Source organism: Drosophila innubila, assembly GCF_004354385.1.
Source record: "Drosophila innubila isolate TH190305 chromosome 2L unlocalized genomic scaffold, UK_Dinn_1.0 4_B_2L, whole genome shotgun sequence".
Lineage (NCBI taxonomy): Eukaryota > Metazoa > Arthropoda > Insecta > Diptera > Drosophilidae > Drosophila > Drosophila innubila.
Window position 1 is genome coordinate 29,066,109 of NW_022995372.1, and position 19,815 is coordinate 29,085,923.

The window sequence follows — 19,815 nt, forward strand, 5'->3', positions numbered from 1 at the left end:
TTGCTTTTAGAGATTTTAGAATACACATTCCTATGAGCAAGCATAACTATTGTTAAATTAGTCTTTGTATTCATTTTAAACTTTATATACGTTAAAAATATTCGAAAACTAGCCTTTCTTGTGCCCATAGCATACAAGATCCTTAAATAAAAGATTATACAGCAGAGTGGGTCATTTTTTGTGACAAAACGACAAATTCTAAGAAGGTTTGCCCAATAAACCATCGGTCTAAAACCAAAAATAGAGCTTATGAAATAAAATAAATTTTTTTTACTCCATACAAATTGATCGACTCTATCAGGGGTGCCACAGAAATCAAAATCAACCGAAAATCTCCCAAAAATGTATGGAAATTTGGGAGATTTTCGGTTGGTCTGGACTGTTTTTCAAATTTTTTACAACCCAAAAGTACAAAAAATGCGTTGTCGAGGCCATAGAAATGAACAATGGTTGTTGTTAAATGGAAAAATTATAAAATTAAATTAAATTGTTTTTAAATTTAACAAAAGGGGAATTAAATATATTTTAAATTAATTTTTTTCCAATAATGAAGATTCTTCTGTATCTTTTATATAGCTTCATGAATAGTACCTTTGTTGGAATCATACTTGACAACTTTCAATCAATGAAAGATCCAGAGCTTCAATTTTATTTAGTTATTTTATGCTTACAGCATTCAAACGTTTTTGATTTAGCTGCTCGATCGATATTGCTGTTTTAAAATTTTTTCGTTCGTTTCCATACGTTGTCAAAACCAAATGAAGAGTCAGAATAGGCTGAAATTGAATTATGTTTTTTAATCTGAGGTAGCCAATTTTAAATTTTTTTTTTCTATTTGTATTATAAAATTGACAAGTAATTATTATTTTTTTTATAATAAAATTGAAAAAGGAGTTTAAATGTTTATATAAAAATTGAACTATAATAATTATTTTTGATGTGTTTTTTTGCTTTTACTTTTTTTACTTTTAATTAAATTAATTTAAATAATTAAAATGATCTAAAATAATTTTGTGCATTTTGGACTTAAATTTTTAAACTCGTAATTATTATTATTTTTTTTCAAATTTTTGCATGAGTTTTTTTTCGCACCAATAAGGTGCTGACTCTTAAACTAAAGTCTTTTAGAAAAGTCTTTTGAATATTACGACTATCATCCCAAAACTGATTTTCTACTGAGAAATAAGCACATTCCTCTTAAAACTATCTCTGCTATTAAAGCTATGCATGTCGTTTTCATGTCACCGGTTAAGATGGTTGATGCTACGGTTAGTAATACTATACCCAACTATACCTAATAATACATTAAGCTATTAGTTAACCGCAATACTTTCGATGCCTTGCAAATTCTAAACCTAAATAATAATTGTGGCTACGAGAATATATTACCAAAAACATGTATTTCCTTTTGCTTGTTCTGCCTCAATTTTCAAGCTTCTGGAGAAAGAAATTTAAACTTTTTGGCTATTACACGAAGCAAACACAATTTTTAAACCCGTTACTTATAAAATAAGTAAAAGGGTATATTGTGTTCTTTGAAATGTATGTAACAGAGAGAAGGAGTCATTTCCGTATATATATTCTTAATCAGCATCAACAGCCGAGTCGATATAGCCATGTTTGTCTGTCCGACTGTCCGTCCGTGTGAGATCCTAGATCTTAGAGACCGTAAGAGATAGAGCAACCAAACTTTCACACACAGACTCCAAAGGCGTTGCAGCAAGTCAAGCTTGTTTTAATTTTTTTTTACGGCCCCTTCCACCTCCGCAAATCGCCAAAAGCCACCACACCCACATTTTTTAGGATTATACATTTTTATTGTAATTACTTAAATATATTATTTTTATCTATCTTCCCATTGAATCGCAGCAAGATCGGACTAGTAGAAAGACAGTAATGCGAATTAATTTTTTAAATCAATACAAGTAATTTCTTTAAAGTACTTTTATATATATTGAAATAAGTAACGGGTATCCTATGGTCGGATCTCCACTATAGCCTTTCCCACTTGTTTTTTTTTTTTTTTTATAGATATGAGCCTCCATGAAAACAATATTATTTCATCGCCGTTTCTCCATAGATTTTAATGAATCATATCTTAAACGACGCGTAACTAATGCAGCTATGTAAATAAAATAGAAAAGAAAGATCGACTTTTCCTAGAATTTTAACGTAAAATCAAATAAAAAAGCTAAGCAAAAAATAATAATTTTCTGAATTCGAAAAGTGATGTATCTTAATCTACTGGTTTAAATATGAAACTTTGTATGAATGAATTAGAGATATATTCATTATCTTTCATAAAAAGAAATACCTTTGAAAATTATTTTGGAATTCTAGAGTAATGATGTCAAATGTGAGCGAACCTCTAAAAAAAAATGAAAAAATATATTTTTAAAAATTTAAAAAAAACATACCATAGAAAAAAATGTTTTTTTTGTCATATGGGACCCCATATCTATCTAAAACAGGGGGTTTATTTCGTGTAAATTTTTGGCTGTTGCCTAGTGTTAGCTCTGATAAAAAAAAATTAGGATCTACGATGAGCGAAGTAAGATGAAATCATTTTGTAAATAACTAACGAGCAAGCCGGCTATTAGGGGATCATTTAGGAATTTAGTAAAAGGCAATTATTTTAAAATTTAAGACGAAGAAAAAAGAACTAAGCAAATGGGGCCTCCTGTTATCTTCCTTAATAAATAGGCCTGAGTTATTTGTTTCTCAAAATATTTATTTCTGCCTTGGCAATTTCCACTATTTGTGGGTGCATTAATAAGTTCACACGCAACATTTAGCAGATTAAAATAAAAGAAAAAAAGAAATTACAAACTCCATGATTCTCTTTTCAAAATAAATTTTATTCAGTTTTGTGTTTTGTTTCTTGCAATCATTTCTCTCGATTTTAAAGTTATTTTTTTAAATTATTTAATTCCTTTTCAGCTTACAATTAATTATTATCGTCAATGTGACGAAACTTATTTGTCTGTCAATAATACTTATCAACAACAGACTTTTCGCTAATTTTGCGGATGTTTTGTTTTGTTTCTTTACATGCATAAATTGGGTTTTATTTTGTCATTTTGAAGTTTACACAATTTGCGGTAACGGTTTACTTGTTATGCAAATATCTATTTAAATTGAATTGGTATTATTTTTTTGTTTTGGGACAGGCGTTGGGATTTATTTAAACGGTTTTTTGGTATCTTTGGGTGGTGAGTTTTAGTGCTTAACATTTGCAGTTTATACCCTAGTTTGTTTTGTTTTTATTTTATTTAAATGCTAATTTTAAATATATATCTTGTGAACCAATCTTTCTTGCTTATAATCTATTGAGACAAAGAAAAACAAAAATTAAATATCAATCGGAAGTCGCTGTTTGAATTCTTAAAATGATCTTTATTTAATAAGACGAATCCGTGTTTGTGTCTGTGTTTAGTTTTGCATGTGTTTGTGTGCCAACCTTTATTAATTAGCATTAGCATTTAGTTTAAACTCTGATCTGAAGAATAAGTTACTTTATTTTGTCTTGCAAACATTATATTTCTATTTTCTTTCCAAATGATGAAATGCCATTTTTCTATCATCAAATTTTGACATTTTGTTTTTGCCTTCTTTTTTAAACGTTTATTACTTTTTGCTGTAATATTAAATTCTTTTTAAGTTGCCTCTCCTAATTTAGGACGCTTACTTTATAGTTATTTTGGTTTTATCCTTTTTATAATTGCCTATTTAATGCTATAGTATTATAATACATACATGTAGACTTCATTCCTTTAAAGAGTGTAGAAAATGGTTTTGCTTCATTTAAAATAGCTTCTTTTTATCAAAAAGACATACATACACATATATAAGTACTAGTACATAGTAGTTCTAATTATGCGCTTAGTTTCTCGAAGATTAGCACTAAATTAATTATAAATAAAATTATATTATAATTTAAATATTTTGTCGGTCTAACGCATATGATTACAATTGAGTTTCATTGCTAATTGCGCGAATTACAAAACAATTAAAAATAACAAAAACTTGTATTAAATAGTTCTATAAACAACCTTAGGGGGACAGACACAGTTATCGGTAGAATTACGCATATTTGGCGTAAGTAAAAATTACATTATATCAAATGCAAATCATACAATACATATTCAAAATGAGTGCCCTGTAGTTAGTCGTATATCTTTTAGATCTTTAGTTGTTTCTTCTCACAACTGTGAGGATTGATTTAGCACTCATATGGATATTTCTGGGACAATCGTAGGTATGGCTAAGTGCAATTTTCAATGTGATTTTTATCAGTAAGTAACATTTCGTCTGGTATTTAACATCAAATGAGATGTGAGCACAATTCTGTTAGAAATTTACAGAGCAGAGATAGAAACAGTAAATTTGTAAGAGATACGGTGTGAGGGTGTGAGAGGGACTAACTTATAAGTACACTGTAGACTGTAGAGAGATCATTGGATAGAGCGAGTAAGTGCGAGTTATACGGCAGTGTTTACGAGTACATTGTGAAATATAGTAGTCATTTTGTATTCGTTTTAATAAGGAGGTAGGTTTTTTTTGTTTGTTTCATTTCGTTTTGTGTAGAAAACATGTACTTTAAAAGGTATTATTGGTGGGTTTTTGAAAAGTTTTACAATCTGGGAGCTTTTATTTTTTTGTTATTTTTACCGTAAATATCACTGTTTCGCTTCAAAGATAGCAGTTAAATTAAAGGCGTAAAAGCTCATACTCGAAAGAGGAACTTTAACTGAAACTTCAATTAAAATTGAAATTAGTGAAATTTCCAACAAAATTGTGTTGTCAATGCTTATGTAGTTAGTCTGGTTGGTTGGTTGTTTAGTTTTAGTTTTTTTGTTTTGGATTTTCATTTGCTGCTTTTGCCAAGTGTTAGTTGTTGCCTGTTACTGTTTTATTAAAATATATGTATTTATTTATTGCATGTATACGAGTATATGCGGTGATATATGTGTTATAAAATATATATACAACTGTTTTTTTATTCTGACTTATTTTCCGAATTTAATATTGCTAGCTTTTTTTTTAATTTGACTAATTTTATTTATTTTTTTCTTGGTGACTATAACTTGCGGCTTTTTAGTTTCGGTTTAAGTATTCTCTCAATTTACTACAATATTTCAACAATAAATTTTCTAAAAACAGCTTGTTCAATGAACTTATTCTCAAAGTATTCCTTTTGTTTCAAATATTTTGTTTGTATGTATGCGTTTTAAAAATTTATTATATTTGTTACTATTTTGATATATATATATTTATTTATAAATATAATCATATTCATTTTTATGTGTCAGTTTGTTACCATTTATGCCCACCAAGATGCTATTCTGTCCACACAACAAATACGCACGCTCAATATTTTTTTTTTGGAAAAAACATGAAAATTGATTTATAAAATTTATTTTTAATTAATTAATTAATTAATTTTAAGTATATTAGAAGCCAAAACAAAATATTTTTGGTCCACGTGATGTAAACACAAATTAAAGACGTGTATTTTAAAATTTTAATAATAATTGGAAAACAAATTATTAATAAAAAGTTTAGCTAAAAAAAGGTTAGTTAAATAAAGTCCGTTTCCGAGTGTCTTACATTTTCCTACTGTTAAAATGGTTGCTGGCCCTTGTTTGGATTTTTTTTCGTATTTTTATTTTGTTATTTTCCATTGTCAATTAAGTGCTTGAGTGTGCGTGTGTGTATGTGGAGGGTGTATGTGTGAATTTTAAATACATATCTAATGTCTCATAGGAACAATCTCTCTTATATACATACATTGTATAATGAATTCGCCTCTTAGTGTGTAACTTACATAAATTATAACAACTCAACAAAATAAACTTATAAAATCGGCGCACACACGCATACATGAATATGTCAATATGTGTGTGTGTGTACATAATTGCAATATTTTCTTTGTCCTTTTGAAACTCTTCCATTTTATGTGTAAATGTGTGTGTCTGCTATTACTATGCAAATTTTCTTAGTTTTTATATTTTTCTCTTTATTCGGTAATTTTTATTATTTAACTTACTAAACATTACACAATTTGCTTTTTATTTATGTGGTTTTGTTGTACGGCAGTAATATTTGCTTTGTTTTATTTTACCTAAAATATTTATCATTTTCCACTTTCTTGTTTCTATATTCCATTGCGGTTTCCTTTCTTTATCTCATTCTTTTTTGCTTTGAAAAATGTAATTAACAATTTGTATTTTTTTTATCATATGCTTTGTATTGAAGCAGCTTTGCTAGTTTTGGTTTTTGGAAAATGAACTTAACTTAATGCCTCCTCATATACATTAACTGTATACACCATGAATGCATGTGTGTGTGAGTCAGTGTAGCTTAAATGTCTAAATTGTGCGGTCTTATTGCACAATTATGTGAGGAGCTGAGAGCAGCACAGTTACCGTTGCAATAATCGTAAAGAGCGTAAAAACAATTAAACAAAATCTGTAAAAGATAAGAAGAAGATGGTGAATGTAACAGTGTAACATAAATTACCGTTGATTAATAAACACAAAATGACGTCAAATGTTTACTGTACGCCATTATTGCCTGTTAAGACCATGTGTAATACATGTATGCATCTATATTTACATCTGTGTGTGTGTTTGTGTGTGTGTTTTGGAATCTGGGTGATTCCCGATTTGCAAACAACCGGAAGTATGGGCGTTGCCATAATTGTTTGATTTAGTTGAGCGTCAGTTGAGGTCACTCAGTGTTGCTCTAGTATTTGTTGGCACTGTGCATGTTATTGACTGAACTAAGAATCAGTTATTATAATTATAATTATAATTTAAGAAGTATGGTTTGCCATTCTAAAGTTAAAGTTTAAAATTCTTGATTTTCTTTATTTTATTTTTTTAGAATGTATTTAGGATATTATTGTTATATTAAGATAATACTTACGTAAAATGCCAAAAATATTGAAAAGTCAACAATAAAAAGTCAAAGAAACCTAAAGTATTTGATCTAGCTAAAAACAAATCTTACAGAACCCCGAAAATAAAAATATGGTTGAAAAAATCGTGCTTGATTTAAGTATTTTGTACTTCGATTAAAAGAATACGGGATTACCGTACTTCTGACACCGCGTTGGATTAATTTTATCCCGGAATCCCGCATTTTTTTTTCTGTGTATAGTTTTAGTTTCTTTCAGATAAAAAAAGTAAAAATACTGATCGAATTAAAATGGCTGAAATTTCAAACAAAATTTTGAATTTAAATTAATATATAAACTAAGTTGTTATGTAATTGTATGCAATTAATTTGATTTATATATGTTATCAAAGCTTCTTTTCTAACACTATGGTTAAATTTTTTAAAATGACTTTTAAATCTTGCACTTTCTCCTACTCCAACTTGTTGCTGGTTAGGCCCAATTAGGAAAATGAGAATAACACGCCAGCAGGTGGGCCATATCAGACATACTGAAAGACACCCATTTTCAAACATGATAGCACTGATAGCTCTGTAAAATAAATGTACTTTGTTCATTGGATTTCGACTAGTAGAATGACTTTTCGAATTAAGCTTGATTGATTCAAGTCTCGGTCGTATTTAAAGTGATAAATCTCTAGTTGGTAATCAAGAGAATGTTCGTAAGTTACCTATCCACAACCATTGCAGCGAATTTCCAATCGCTTATCAATTCCGCTTCATCGTCAGCTTTGCGCATGCGCGCTGTTATAAATTGTAATTCTTTAAGAATTAAGGTTAAATCTTTGTGATTGCAGCCTATTGCAGTGTGGTGTTCTTCCACCGTTGTGGGCCGGCCAAAGCTCCTGTAATACGAATAGAGAAATTTCGAAAACAAATGGTATAATAATTTCAACGGAATACTTACGCCGACGAACCGATGGCAGTCTGTGATCCTGATATTGTATGACGAAAATCGTCATCGATATCGAGAACATTGGCTAGCAAGGATTTGGAAGAACGTTCCTTCAATTCCAGCTCTTTCATGCGATTGCTTAATAATATTGATTTGCGCGTGATCTTGCGACCAGGCCGACCCATGCGTAATATCCAAGGCAGCCATTGTAGGAAAACGGATTTGATCTGATAACAAAAGCGATTGGCAAATTTAGTTTAGATAAGCCATCCGTTCGATCTGATCGATTACTTACCCACGGTGGCATTGCGTGTATATCCGCTGTGCGATGATGATAGTTGAGTACCACAACCGTTAGCACCACAGACGATGCAACCATGAACATGATGCAGTTGAAATAAGTACCTAATGGTCGAGTTTTAGTGTGTGGATCGATAACAAGCAAAAAGAGATAGTGGTATCATATTAGAATGCTGTTTCATTAACCTTACATTTTGCACAACACTAAAAACAGAAGCTTTTCAAATAATAATTTTTAAGAAAACAGCATTTACATAACGTTAGTTAGTTTGTTCATGAAAAGTAGTTTGAGAATTACAGTGGATCAAGTTTACTGTGTTATTTTTGTTGACAAACAAATGCTGTGATTTATCAGATGCGATGCTACTACGATTTAGGTCACTATTTAGATTACAAAGTATTCAGCCATGCATCTACGTTTACAGTATGCTTTTACTTTCATTTTATGATTTTCATCTAATTTACGGTTATTTCATGCTATAGATGTGCATTTCACAAGCAAAGTAAATTCAAAATAAATAAATATAAGAGTATTTAAGTCAGTCATGAAGTCAGCATTTTATATTATATATAAAATCAATAAGTTTACAAATTCGAATTATAGAAATATGTTGAGCTAGTTTTATAATCAGGTGAGTCACAGCAAATAGTGGGACCATTTGGTTGGGTTGCTTTACAAACCCTAGCTGAAATTTCTGTTGTCACTTAAATTGACCTTTTTGATTTTTACATCTTGGCTCTCAGCACTCAAAAATATTTTTAGCTTCGACACCAAAAGTTTGATTTGTGTTGAAATTAAATCGGAAGCGATTTGTGTCACACCTTTTGTATAAGCAGTTCGCCATATATGTACATTGATTTTCAAAAATAAAAGTACAACTGCCAGGTAAACTTACCAAGAGTTCAAAGATAGAAGGATTTACAGAATCAAGACATTTTACATAACCTAATTAATAAAAAACTTATTTGCTTGCTATTTTAAAACTACCATAATTAATAGGCCCCAGTACCTTGTGCTAGTTAATATTGCATACAAGGTTTAATTTTACAAATTATTAATAATTTTTTTTTAATTGATAATAGTTGCTTAGCAACGACAATTCGTTCAATCTTTTTAAAAATAGATAGACATGTTTTATAAAAGATGATTGATTGATTAACGTGGTCTGATTATTAATTCATAAGCTGTAAGTTTTTAACATAATTTTGCTATTTATGACTGACTTCCAAACTGTCTTTTTATCGAACAAAATAAATTAAAAGCTCATGCATAAAATATATGAATTTTTATTTTATAAATTGAACAACTGTAAGATGTTGTGAGTTGATGAATTCAATTGCTCGGATGAACAAATTGTTTTCTTAAGTAATTTATTTATAAATTATGTATGTAAGTTGAATGTTACATGTATATAAATTATTTTGGCATTTACAGTATGCTTACTGAATTTTTAATAACTGTTTATTTTAGTTTAAAATGTTCTATTTTATTTAAGGCGTTTTCGGCTCATGATTTAAAACAATTTTCGTTATTTAGTCTGCTTTTGATACTTGGATATGAGGAATTTCAAATTTTATATATATAAATAAGTGTAAATATATAGTTTAACTTAAAGCATACTTAGCTTGCATATAGCATAGGAATTGGTACTTATTTAGATGTTATTAGAGAGGATAGGTTGGGAACTACTTTGGCATGTTAAGCAAAACACCCTCAAAAGCGTGTAATGGGAGTTGTTAGCTAGTGTTAGCGTGTTAACAGCCTAAAAGAGATCTTGTTGTACCCTTGCAGATTATCTAATTCCTTCTTGTCTATTTCAATTATTAAAGACCTAAAAATTAAAGTCAAACTTTAACTAGTAATACTGAAACTTATATTAATAAAATTTATGAAAGTGCTTGAGAGCTATTATGTATGGTAAATTTTTTTTTGTGTAATATCTTTTTCGAGTAAACTTTCCATGCATATTTTTTTAAACATTTTATTTCGCGCGATCGAGATTAAATAATTTTTTTTAAACCTTTTTATATAACCTGCTTGAAGTAGAAAAAATTTGGTCGCTTATATTATATTATACAAAATAATAATAACAGCAATTTAATATCAGCACTTACGTAGTTGCTGTTTTAATTTGAATAGATATTTAAGAAATGTAAAAATAAACATAAATATACAAAGGTAATAAATATCTACAATCTGTCTAATAATAATTTAATAAATACTATGTCTGCAAGGGTATTTGCGTTGGAACTTATTCGACTAGTTTTTACTGTAGACTCTAAAGTTTTCTTTTGTTAAGCATTCTATCTTAAGATAAAAAGAGGTTCAGCCAAAGTCTAATAAAGCGTTTAATACGATTGTTTGGGGATTTGTTGGGTAGTTCTACAACAGCCATAGGAAAGTCTTTGCTTTTGTAATGATTTCCTTTGGAGTTGCCATACTTCATGCGCTCGTTTATGATCAGTTTTTCAGTTTTCACCTACTTTAAACGCACCGCAGAGCAGCCTGCAGTCGTACTAATTAATTAAATTTTGTACAAGATATAATTTCGATTTAAGACAGCAGATTTATTATTTTATTTTATTTGGACACTTTTCGTTTGCTACGTTCGTTTTTATAGCAGCTAAAAGAGAAAAGATTTTGTTTTTCATAGCGCTAGGAAATTCTGGAGTTTTTGTGTTTTTTTTTTTAATACAACAAATTATAAAAATAATAAGTATTTGAGAATGTGCTTGTACTAATACCTAGCAGCGGTACGGCCTCGCTCGTCTTTGTTATAACATTACCGACCAATAAAGAGAAAACTGTTTGCGAAAGTAGAATTGTAACACCTGCAAATATTTGGTTCGAAAAATGATTGATTCAGTAAAAAAAATACCACACAGAGATTGAAATGTATTTAACGGCCGTATTTTTGTAGTTTAGATTAACGTTAGGTTAGCTGCCAAAAAGTTGTGTTAGTTGTATAGAATCAATAGATGGGATGATACCATATAGAGAAAGATAGAAAGAGAAAGTCTGCTGACACGAGCTGCATAAGATAGGAAATTTATTAATATATATTTATTATCAAATTTACAGCACGTGTCTAGCAAGATCACAGTGAGGGACTTTTGCTAAATGATATTTTTGGCTGAACCTTTTTTTGTTTTTTCATCTTTTCTATATATTATTTGAGGGTGCTTGTGCTCAAGTCTTACATATTTACATAAGTTAAATTTGTTGTTTATATGGTTTATTAGTATTATATATGTAACACTTTGTTATAACAGTGCACTTTAATTGATGGGCTTAATAAGTATCAATCCAAAATGAACAACAAGCGAATGCAGAGATACAAATTTCTGACCCATTTTCGCACAGCTGCAAAATAAAAATAAAAAAAATAAAAATAACTACAAAAAAAAAAAACTGTACGAAATGATATTTTTTAAATATATTTTAAATTTAAGATTCTATTGTGTTTGATTATTTTCAAATATTGATCAAAAAGGTTCTCGAGCAAAAAATATCATTCCGAGAAATGGATCAAAAGTGTTGGTTGTATGATAGTAAATAGTTTAAAAATATGTTGCGTATGGTTTGGTGGTCATGACAGTTATTTTATTCTATTTTTATTTTTTTTTTGGATAATTCTTTGATTTTCAATCTTTAAGATACTTTTTGTTACGTGGTGGAATATTGAGTGTACATATATTTATGATATGTATAATTTTATATATTTTGGGATAATGCTATGCGTATGCAGTTAACGTTTCTAGATAAGGTGAGGTATGAGTGAGTGAGAGAAATAAAATGAAATAAGTTCAAATCAAAGCTATTAGCAAAAAAAGATAAATAATACCATAAGAATAAAACTTCTTTCTTTCTTTCATCTTCATCGATCGGCGACGTTAGCGGCGATAATATATATATATATCTCTTATCGGCATTAAATTCAAATGTTATTTCACAAGTATTTTCCCAAACTCACTTGTATTGAAATCTGTCTCATAAGTATCTTTTGTAATTACATTTTCATTTGGCTTTGAAGGAATAACATAATTGCGAAGTGGAAAAAAGTACAATCAGTCTGTACCGCATCAAATATATAATATGTATTTAGAATATATATATGTATATAAGAATTTCATATGTTGTTAAATAATTACAAAACAATATTTTTATCTGGTGTGCTTTCTTTTTTAATGCAATAGAACCATTACAGCAAGTCTCTGTTGAAACTGACATTTTAAAATTCTATGATTGAATAGAATTTGCAACTATAGAAAAATAAATTAAATCGTCTTGATTCAAAGCATAAAATATCTTTTTTTTTTTTATAAATTTATATAGCTATGGATTATATATAAGCAGAGGGGATTTTAAAAATATTTTTGTTTGTAACCATCGAGAATCGGAAAATATAAAGTATAAATTGTTTTATTAGAATTATTCGATATGTTATATTTGAAATATATTGTATATAGTGTTTGGAAAAATGGATTTGATTTTAAGTATTATAAAAGATACATTTTAAGTTCTATTGCACCGTAGAAAAGCATCACTATTTTTGAAAGAAAAGTTGAAGTAATTGTATTGAAGTGAATTGATTGTATCATTGGCGCAGCTGTTTTTGAATAGTTTAGTGCTGGGTAGTCTCTACAAAGTACTTATAATATATATGTATATATAATATATGTATAAATCAGCCACACACCAATGATAAGAGAAGAAGTTGTAGAGAATGTTTTGAGTTATTAGGAAATATAGATCAGAAAAGTTGTAAGTAGATAACGATAGCATTTAAAAGATATCTTGACGGGATTTACGTTGCTCAATTTAATATTTTGTGATGGGTGGGGTGCCAGTGCCAAAGCACTGAGATTTGGTATGTTTACCGAAGATATTGATTTAAAAAAGCGAACGAAAAGAGGAGAGAGAGAGAGAGATGTGACGTAGATAGAGAGTGTTTGTAAAACAGAGATAGCAACATAATAATATGATCAACTAAGAAACGGCTTCATTATATATATAATATTATTTTAAGTTCAATTTTCGAACAAGATAGAGAGATAGACAGAGCGAGTGAAAGAGATAGATAGCGTTAGTTGAGTTAGTTTAGTAATTAATTTAAAACTTTTTGTAATTAGTAAACATATTACGAAGTACACAAATAACATTTAACAACTTTTGGCATTTTGCATTTGTTGACTTTGTTTTAGTTAGACTAATACTTTATTTATATTTTAAGATTTGTTGTTTGGTTTTTGGTTTTAATTAAGGATTATATATGCGAACAATTTAGCAATGTGTGTGAATAATCATAATTGATATTTATATATAACAACAATAACAATAATATTTATGGATATATATAGATATATATATATATATAGTATGTATGTACGTATATATAAATCATATTAAGTAATTAGTTAATTAACGTTTAGATTTTTGTTTTTGACAAATTTGAATATATATTTGCATTTGTATGTTTTTTAAATGCAATCGCTACCTAACAAGGGGATTGCATCAGATACTTGGGGCAATGTCTCAGCTACAAGGTTGAGAAACACTGTGAGCGATAGAAGAATTGTAACTCCTGAAACAAAAGAATTTCGTTTGATAAAATACAATATAAATAATGACAAGAAAATTAAATTATAAAACGTATGTTGGCGTTGTTTTTGTGACATAGAAAACAAAACCAATAAAGACATATCAAGGGCATTTCACAAGTTGTGTGTTTGTTGTTTATCATGTTGTGTTCAAGTTGTTGTTGTTGTTGTGGTTAAGTTAGATTTCAATACGTCACCGTAATTGCAGGTATTTTTTCTTTGTGTTTTGTTTTTTTTTTTTCTTTTTTTCTTAAATTTTTAGTATATACTAAGTATATACTTTTCATGGCTTTTACTTTCATTTCAATCTCGATCTCGTATGAAGTGTGCTTGAAAAGTGATGAGTAGTATGCTTGTATGCTTTGAAGTTAAATTTGAACTCATAAACTGGATTTAGCGGAAGGGAGAAAGCAGGACATGTTTCTCAACTGAAGCGTTTGTAAAGTGTGGGTATCTTTGTCGGGGATTACACATACAATACATAATAATGTAAAACGGTTAGGGTTCGTCACACAAAGCTTTATCAAAGTTAAAGATACACATCTGGAATATTGTGAAAATATCGGGATAGCTCTAAATAATTCTGATTTGCAGGATTAAAAGTTTTAATTATAAGCATTTAGTTGTTTTATTTTGGATGCTCATATTGTTTGACTTTGAATAGACGCGGCTATAAATCTTGGGTATAACCTACACATTTAAAATTTAAATATAAATATAATTATATCTATAGATGAAGTATTTTCTATAAATTCATTGTTGCCAGAACAATATAGAAAAAAAAAAATCGGCTATCAAATAAGCTAGATTTAAAAAATCAAAAAAAAAAAAATTCTTGTTTTATTTGTTAATATATTATATATCGACCCCTTTTTACGGAAGTATCGTTTGTTACATTTTTTCCAAAATCAACTTTTTGATGCAATTTTGTTCTAAAGCTCCAAACGCATCGCCTTATGAAATCGGAACAGTTACTCCAATCTCACTGTCAATTTTATCGTATGTGAATGTGTCTTTTCGAATACTTATCGTATTAATTACACTAGGCAACAGCCAAAAAATTACAAGAACCAAACCTACTTTTTTTTGGATAGATTTGGGGCCCCATATGTCGTTAAACCTTTTTTTGTTTTTATTGTGAAACTTTTTTTAGAATTTTTTTAAGAATTTGTCTTGTTTTCGTACCTTTTTAGAGGTGCTCCCACATCATTGCTCGAGAATGACAAAACTGATTTTCAAAAGCTTTACTTTTCTAAAAGTAATGAATATATATATATAATTCATTAATACAATGATTAAGATCTAAACCAGTAGTTTAAGCGACAGAAATTTTCGAATTAAGAAAATGATGATATTTTGTTTAGTTTTTTTTACTTTAAAATTCAAGGAAAAGTCGATAAGATGTATTACATTTTTTTTTCTATTTTATTTGCATAGGTGCATTAATTACACGTCGTTTGAGATATGATTTATCAATGTCAATCGATGGAGGGACGGCGATATAATATTATTTTGTGTCTAGGCATGTTTTGTCGACTTTGATAACTTCCTTGTGGAGCGGCGTGACCTATAATATGAAAATTTTTTGTGATTTTGAGATATCTTAACCAATCTCACACAGTAATAATTTGATGTTATTTTACACAATTTGATCACATTTCTGAAGAAAAGTATTTAAAAGTGGGTTTGGTTCTTGTAATAGCCAAAAAGTTCAAATTTGTTGCCTAGTGTTGTCGAAAATTATCGGATGTTTCATACAAAATGTACAGAAAATTTATTTTAAAGACCAAAGATAAATGTGAATTTTTTCGGCTCATTTTTTCTAACATCTTTCTTTAATTTGCAGTCAATTCTATTCCTTTTTTTCATCGCATAACGAATGCATTGAATTAAATTATAACGTTATTAAATTTGTGAAACATATTTTCGAATTTAGACCCATCAAAGAGATTTGAAGAATATTTTGAGCATGCTTTGTACTGGTACTTATCAAAAAAGACCTTTGACAATCGAAATCAATGAACAATTTATCTGCAATTGCATTAAAACAAATTTAAGCAATTTAGACTTAAACCATAAACTAGGGCCTCCATAGCTTTTTAAGTTAAGTATTTCTACTAAAAAATAAAAGGATTTAACAAATTTTATTCTTTAAATATTATTTTCTCAAAATATCAAGTGGAATTAGGTATTCCTAATATTACTATATTAGGTAAAGTCGTCACCAATTAAGCAATTTTAAAGATTACTTGGACGAATCGCTCGAAGATAACTGAATTCAGTTGAATATTGTAATTAAAAAAAAATATATACTTCATATTGTTAATTTTTAAAGTTATATACATTTTCTTTATTAGTTCCATTTTTATTAAACTTATCGTATGTAATTAATTTTGGGACAAAGCTATCAAAACTTTGAGCACACAAGTATCGTAAATGTAGAAAATCATTTATTTTATCAAAACTATAAATTTGTGCAACATTTTTTGTTGTAACAATTAAAAAACTTTAATATTTAACTGCAGTTAAAATTTGGAAGCGAAATATTCACCCTAGCCCGAGAAAACTAAAAAAACGATACTTTTGCAAACATTCGTGGCAGATTACGATTTTAACACCGCTTGGTCGACAAAAATTTTACCACTCTAATATATACACATGTTTACATATATAATTTCTAACTTATCTATGTGATTTAATATTTCGAGTGTAAACTGAGAAGTCATTAACCTAAGTTGGAAATCACAACTGTCCTAATTTTTTTCTTTAAATGCAATTCAGTAATCCAACGACCATCAAACTTTTTATGTCTTTAAATAAAAAGATTGGTCAAAATCGTTCAAAAGTGCATTCTTTTCACTAATAACCTTATTTGAGTAATAAGTTTGTGATTATGAAATTCTTTTTATAGTGAACCCAACTTTGTTTTTGAACGGTGCTTCAAATCAGGGGTGCCCAGCGTATGCCTCGATAGGCCGAAACTATTCGGTTTTTTACATAGACACGACCCGAAGTCAGCATGATATATTCTCATCGAGTAGGCGAGACTGCAAAATTGTTCTCAGTACACTGCAACCAAATATTGAACGTTTTATTTTCAAGCAAGCGAATGGAAATTTTTCCAAACACATACATTGACAGTTGGCATTTCATTCGTATGAGTGAGAAAAAATCGAAGTTGTCTGCGAGAGAGACGTTTTTCTGTTTTTTCTGCCGCTCTCCACGCTTTGCTGAAAAAATGACAAACCGAACAGAAAAAAAGGCCAAAAAAACTAAAAAAAATGCTTTTTACATAAAAAGTGTTGACATTTAAATGATATTATTATTAATATACTTTCATTAGGCACCTTCTTTTTTTGACCAAGTGTGCATGAATTTTATAAGTTTTAGAATTTATAAAATTGGATAGATTTTCAGCTAGAAGATGTTTGTCATATTTTCCGTCTGACGTAGTTTTATAAAGGACAGATCTGTTCAAATATATCCGCCACGAGCAGTTAAATAAATACCATCGCCAAAACATTTCTAGCTGAACCACTCATCTTAATTTTTAGTCTTAGTTTGCCAACAGCAGTTCACTGTTATGATCGTTGACCGGTCTCTGTTGTGCAATGGTGTATCTACAGTGGCAAGTCTGCGAAAAAATGCATGGTCCATTAAAGTGATCACACAATTGAAGCTTACCAGATCGTTCAAAAAGTCCTCGGACTGACACATAGGGTACGCCACTAAATTTTTTTGAAAGACATTAATTTCTAGGCTGCTGTCAAAACTTTAGCACAATCGGACGCTATCGAGCTAGAATTATATTGTGGTGCAACTTTTTGATTTTTTTGAAAAATGGAAACACCTGAATTTCGTGTTTTGATTAAACACTGGAATACGGTGGAAGCGAAGACATGGCTTGATAAACATTACGGGGTCTCTGTTCCAAATTTAATGAAATGTAAAATGGGTGCCACATTTTCTAGATATTGAGCAAAATGAAAAGCGAGTTGCCGATTCCAAGTCCTGTTTGGACAAGCTAATTTTTGCATCGATATGTCACCGTGGATGAGACTTGGATCCATCACTACATTCCGGAGTCCAATCGGTCATCAACTGAGTGGTGAGAGGCCGGTGAAAGCCGTTCAAAGCGTGTGATGGCAAGTCGATGGGCTGGTAAGGTTTTCCCAGTGTACTTTGGGATGGACATGGTATGTACGAGTATAATACACATCGACTATCATTAAAAGGGTGAAAAATGCAACAAAGAATATTACTCAGCATTGCTTGATCGTGTGAATGACGAAATCAAGAAGAAACGCAACATATGGCAAAGAAAAAATATCCTTTTTCATCAAGACAATGCACCATCTCACAAAGGCGCTTAAAGATGGAAAAAATAAAAGAATTAAGCTGGGAATTGCTTCCTCATCCTCCATATTCCCCAGCTCTGGCCCCCAGTGACTACTACCTGTTTTCAAACTTGAAAATATGGCTCCAGGGAAAAATTTTACTCCAATCTTTCTTTCTTTCGAACGTTACAAAAAAAGGCATCGAAATTTTAAAAGACCGTTGGACTAAGATTAAGCTAGACGGAAACTATATTTAATAAATATATTGATTTTTGAAAACAAAAATGTTTTTTCATTGCCAGCCCGGGGACTTTTTGTATATATTCAAGTATATATTTGCCATAAGCAAGTAAAAAAAATGTTAAATATTTTACCAGGCTTGACAATTTCATACACCTTCACTTGTTGACCACTCATTACTATATTCTAGATATTGTCAAATACAAGACAAAGAAATCATTACTACCATTAATGGTGTTTTTTTCCGATGGTCTAGCAAGTTTTGTTTTTCTTAGAATTGGAGTATGTTGGCTGACTAGATTTATAGTCAAATATTGACACTAAGCAACACACAAAGCATCTGTCTCAATGCAAGGAGCAAGATTCGGTATACAGCTGACTCAGCAGTCTTTATTATCAGTACCATTTTGGTTTTGTCAATTATTTCTGAAGTGGTTACCTGGGATTCATGTATAGTAATAACGACCATGGGCGTTATTGTACATCCAAAAATGCAGAGACTCTGTGAAGGCTATTACAATTCGAAAATGCAATAACGACCACGGGCGTTATGACAGTTTTTGAACGTAAAAAAATGGTAATTTGTGAATGCCCTTGGGCGTTATTACACTTTTTTTAACGGAAAACAAATTTAATTTTCTTTATGTGTTTTACTGCTAAATTTTACTATGTTATTGTTAAATTTCGATGCAAAATTAACTATATAGTTGTTCCGTTTTGCATGTTGACACTATTATGTCCCGTTTACCAACACTACTTTGCTCCGTAGTGGCTTAGTTTTTTTTAAACAAATAATTCTGACTGCGACGCTGATTTCTCTTTACCCACTAGCAATTCTCAATTAAGATTGAGAGTGTACACAATAAAACAAGAGGGAAACGCTCTAGTCGAGATCCCGACCATAGGATACCCGTTACTTAAAAAAATTACTTGTAAAGGGTGCTTTTTTTAGAGGTTGGTTTTTCGAGTTGGTTCAGTTCGCGAAGTTTACCGCAAGCTCCGTCCATTTTATGTTCGACATAATCGTCCATCAGAGCAATTAATTCGGTTAACCATGGATCGTTTTCGCACAACGTTTACTCTATGTGATAATACGCATCCGCTGAGAAGTCGAACAGTGCGGACCAAAGAAACAATTGCCGCTGTAGAGGACGACCCGAATCGATTCGCCACCATGCACAGCAATTGGAGCTTTGTCCATCAACTTTATGGAGACTTTGCGCAAAGAACTTGGCTTACGACCTAACAAGATCCAGCTTGTTCAAAATTAAAGCCGCTAGGCCGAAAATGAGATTGATCTCGATTTTCATCGCAAAATTTTGTTCAGTGATGAGGCTCATTTTGGTTAAATGGCTACGTCAACAAGCAAAATTGTCGCATTTGGAGTGACGATAATCCACATGAGACCCTTGAGACGCCATTACATCCACAAAAACTGACTGTTTGGTGTGCTCTATAAGCTGGTGGAGTCATTGGGCCATA

At 30.1% G+C, this 19,815-nt stretch overlaps 1 protein-coding gene across 1 annotated transcript in view; it reads right to left on the reverse strand.

Moving 5' to 3' along the window:
- Window positions 1-6,282: 6,282 nt before the first annotated feature.
- LOC117781304 (acetylcholine receptor subunit alpha-type acr-16-like) overlaps window positions 6,283-19,815 on the reverse strand; it is a 56,392-nt gene continuing 42,859 nt past the window's right edge. The window contains 6 exon segments of the mRNA XM_034618055.1: window positions 6,283-6,471; window positions 7,632-7,805; window positions 7,868-8,082; window positions 8,151-8,260; window positions 10,901-10,987; window positions 13,654-13,740. Coding sequence (XP_034473946.1) covers window positions 6,387-6,471; window positions 7,632-7,805; window positions 7,868-8,082; window positions 8,151-8,260; window positions 10,901-10,987; window positions 13,654-13,740 — 758 coding nt within the window. The 3' untranslated portion in view covers window positions 6,283-6,386.